At 34.5% G+C, this 3,795-nt stretch overlaps 1 protein-coding gene and 1 non-coding gene across 2 annotated transcripts; one reads left to right on the plus strand and one right to left on the minus strand.

Moving 5' to 3' along the window:
* Positions 1-567: 567 nt before the first annotated feature.
* On the minus strand, positions 568-651 carry TRNAL-CAA. The gene has a single exon. It is a non-coding gene; the product is annotated as a tRNA-Leu (tRNA).
* Positions 652-2,219: 1,568 nt separating this feature from the next.
* On the plus strand, positions 2,220-3,080 carry LOC113847595 (thaumatin-like protein 1). The gene is made up of 2 exons (XM_027476793.1): positions 2,220-2,309; positions 2,404-3,080. Exons 1-2 carry the CDS (start codon positions 2,243-2,245, stop codon positions 3,078-3,080), a joined length of 744 nt encoding a protein of 247 aa, XP_027332594.1. The 5' UTR covers positions 2,220-2,242.
* Positions 3,081-3,795: the final 715 nt, after the last annotated feature.

A 3,795-nucleotide genomic window follows, 5' to 3' on the forward strand; every position in this document is an offset into this window, starting at 1 on the left:
ATTACTTAATTCAATGCAGTGATGATATTAAATGGCGTAATTTTTAATAAAAAAATTAGTATTTATTGATTTCTTTTAATGTGTCCTTGTACACGTTGAAAAATAGCTTTATAAATATAATTAGCTTTAAATTAAAAATGATTAAGCTCTCACATTTTGACTTAAATCATAAAATATTACCAATTTGGTGGCAATCTGCTTTTGTGGTACAAATTCAGAGCATTTAGCCATTTTGAAGATTAAAATAACCCGAGCGATTAATCTTAGCAAAAAGGTTGGTGCGGATGTCATTTTTGGGGAATAAAGATGGGGCAATGCTACGTTACTGTCTCAAGTTACAACAATTACCAAGACTTTTATTGCTTAAATTATAGAGGATCATCTTTACAGTTGCAACTAACTAATTCCTTTTACATCTTTAAATAAATAGTTCAAAAGATTCTGTATGTAAAAAATGTGTCATTCACCAACAAGTAGCTTGGAGAAAAAGGTTGTTGGGTCAGGATTTGGAGAACATTAGAATCTCGTTAGGTAAAGATAAATTTTGATTGGGTCATGGGACAAAAATGTCAGAAGTGGGATTTGAACCCACGCCCTCTCACGAGGACCAGAACTTGAGTCTGGCGCCTTAGACCACTCGGCCATCCTGACTGCAATGTATGCTGTTTCTTACGTCGAATAAGGTGAAGTTGTATAATGCTTAGGCCTAAAACGTTTAGAATAATTTATGTACATTTATAGAAGACAAATTATGCTATTTTTATGAATTTCTTGTAACTGATATCAGTAAGTTTTACAATAAGTCGTGAAATAAGAGTTAGTTAAGTTTTTATATAAATATATCCTCTTTTTTGCTCTTGATGCTATTTTTTTTCACAAAGTACCTTTTCTAGTGCCGGTTGATTCACTTGTTAAAATTTTGAGCATGAGTAGAATTTGTGATAAATGAAAAATATTTAAAATAAAAAACAAGTCTAAAATATATAGATAGATAAATAAATTACATGATCTTTCATATAAACTAAATGATAATTAACGTAGTGCCTTAAATTCTTTTGTTTGATACATGATGCTAAGCAAATTGACTATATTTCCTAGTAATTCCATAAAAATGAAAACATCTCCTTACAATTTTAGATTTTCCTAGCGGGCCCAGTATGTGGGGTCAAAGCCTACAGATTTTACATTACTTTAATTAATAGACATTCGATTTGATAAATTAGAGAAATCAAGCATACATCTTCTGGTTATTATGCATATAACGTATAGATATCACCTTTTTTAAGAAAATAATTTTTTTTATAAAATTAAAATATTATTACCACAAGTTCAATAACATTTAGCCATAGTTAAATCAATAAATTATAAATGTGTACATTCATCAATTTAATGTTCTATCTAATTTATTTTTTTAAACAATGCTTCTTTGTTATTAATTTTGTATATTCAAAACATATAAAATTTCTTATATCCTTTTAACTTTAATCAATTATTAATTATATACTTACTAACAAAAACTTTTAAATTTTGTGGAGATATGATTAGCAAATGATTGAGTAACCAAATCAAATAATTTTTTATTTAAGCTTGTTTGTTCAACTTTTGCTTTCTCGCTCGAGAGTGAGTACAACTTCAAAATTAAATGTATACTTTTATATATTTGATAATATTAACTGTAGATATATTTAATTAAATGATATGTATACATATTATGTGTGTATTAGTTAAAATTTTCCTCGTTTATTCTTTGTAGTTTCATCCCTCTTGAACAAAAGTTCTGATATAGAACAAAATTACTTCTATTTTGTCTAAGTTAAAGGTATATGATGAAACACTTGATGAAATTTAGGAACGCATAAAGCGTGGCGTGTAATGCGAATTACTGCAAATGAATGCAAAGTCGTTAGTTCACAACACACGTTGCAAAAATCTAACCTCAGTTTCTTGCCTCAAAGTATGAAAAATGGAAAAAGAGATAGCAGAATCGAATCCGTTAGCCACTATCAGAAGGTGGTCCTCCCAATTTATTGGTGTATGAGTGTACAAGTTATAGTGGGTTTTACTCCACCTAATATTCCATTATAGTATATATACTTTATGATCCATCTTCGACATCTCTTCTCATCTCATTCTATTCCTCACAAAAACAAAAACTTTATATCCGATTGTTTGATTTCATGCATGGGCAGTGGAGCCCAACATTATCACCCTCCATCACTTTCATTCATTAATCACATTTCAAATGGATTTCTTCGCTCCCCATTATTTCTCCATACACATTGCTCTCATCTGGGTTCTACTTTGCAGAGGTAATCATCAATTGATTCTTCTTCATTCAAATTTTCTATCACACATTACATAACACTCTCAACTAGTCACAATATCCATTGGAAACACATACAGGTGCATCAGGAGCCACGTTTATTCTAATCAACAAGTGTGATTACACGGTGTGGCCTGGAATTTTGGCCAATGCGGGTAGCTCCGGATTGGACTCAACCGGGTTTGAGCTCCGACCCGGTGGGTCACGGAGCTTCCAAGTGCTGCCGAAATGGTCCGGAAGAATATGGGGCAGAACCGGGTGCAATTTTGACCCGAATACCCAACAGGGTAGCTGCACCACAGGAGATTGCGGTTCCAACCAGGTCCAATGTAATGGGGGTGGGGCAAGCCCACCCGCTACATTAGCCGAGTTCACAATCGGGTCGGGTACCCAAGACTTCTATGACGTGAGTCTAGTTGACGGGTACAATTTACCCATGATGGTGGACCCGAGTGGGGGATCGGGGACATGCGGGTCCACCGGGTGCGTTGCAGACCTTAACCAACGGTGCCCGAATGAGTTACGGGTTGGAGACCGCAACGCGTGTAAGAGCGCGTGCGAGGCGTTTCAGAGCCCTGAGTACTGCTGCAGCGGCGCGTATGCTTCACCCGCGACTTGTAAGCCTTCGGTTTATTCACAGATATTTAAATCCGCGTGTCCCAAATCGTACAGCTACGCCTACGACGACGCTACGAGTACGTTTACGTGTACGGGAGCTGATTATACCATCACATTCTGCCCTTCAAACACAAGGTAAGCAGATTCTGATTCTCATGATGGTTCTTTACATGCATCTTGATATTAATTTAATTCAATTCAATTATTCTGCTTTTCTTTTTCAGCGTCATTGTGTTTTCTTAATTGTTATTTGTTAATTATATATAATATGCAACCGTTTTATTAAAATTGAAACTAGTAATATCTTAATAAAAAAAAACCTTTACTAGTAATTTGATATTCGGCTTCCTACAACTTTTTTTTTTTCTGGTTCCTAAGTGTACTTTTAGTTTAGTATGGCTCAAGTTAATGCCTACATTATATTTGCTTGAGGTGCACTAAAAGAAAAGAGGGTTGCGATAGCCAGGTTGCATGCAAAATAAGAGGCACAGAAGGAGGATGCCAATTTGTTATAAGATAAAATTATAAAATTAAGATAAAATTAATACCTTACCCACAATTGGAATCTATTACATGATAAAATTATAAGATAAAATCACCAGAAGGAGGATGCCAATTTGTTCCAACAATCTTGATTCGTTTTCAAACTCTAAAAATTTCCTTGCTACAAATATGGGTGCCTTTTTTTCGTGTCATTGAATTTAACTTCGTTTTGTTATGTGCAGCCAAAAATCCGCAAGAGATTCACCACCACCTCCTCCTAATGGATTTGGGTCAGGGGAGATGCCATTGATAGTTAATAGTCCATGGTTTCCCAACTTTTTCACTGGATTCTCATCCAAGCTCCGCTCTTA

The sequence above is a fragment of the Abrus precatorius genome, unplaced genomic scaffold (genome assembly GCF_003935025.1).
Source record: "Abrus precatorius isolate BTA unplaced genomic scaffold, Abrus_2018 Scaffold8, whole genome shotgun sequence".
NCBI lineage: Eukaryota > Viridiplantae > Streptophyta > Magnoliopsida > Fabales > Fabaceae > Abrus > Abrus precatorius.

Bases quoted from the DNA above. Each gene is read 5' to 3' on its own strand.
- LOC113847595 (XM_027476793.1), top strand. From the start codon at position 2,243: ATGGATTTCTTCGCTCCCCATTATTTCTCCATACACATTGCTCTCATC. The intron at 2,310-2,403 runs GTAATCATCAAT...AAACACATACAG, and splicing joins CTGGGTTCTACTTTGCAGAG to GTGCATCAGGAGCCACGTTT.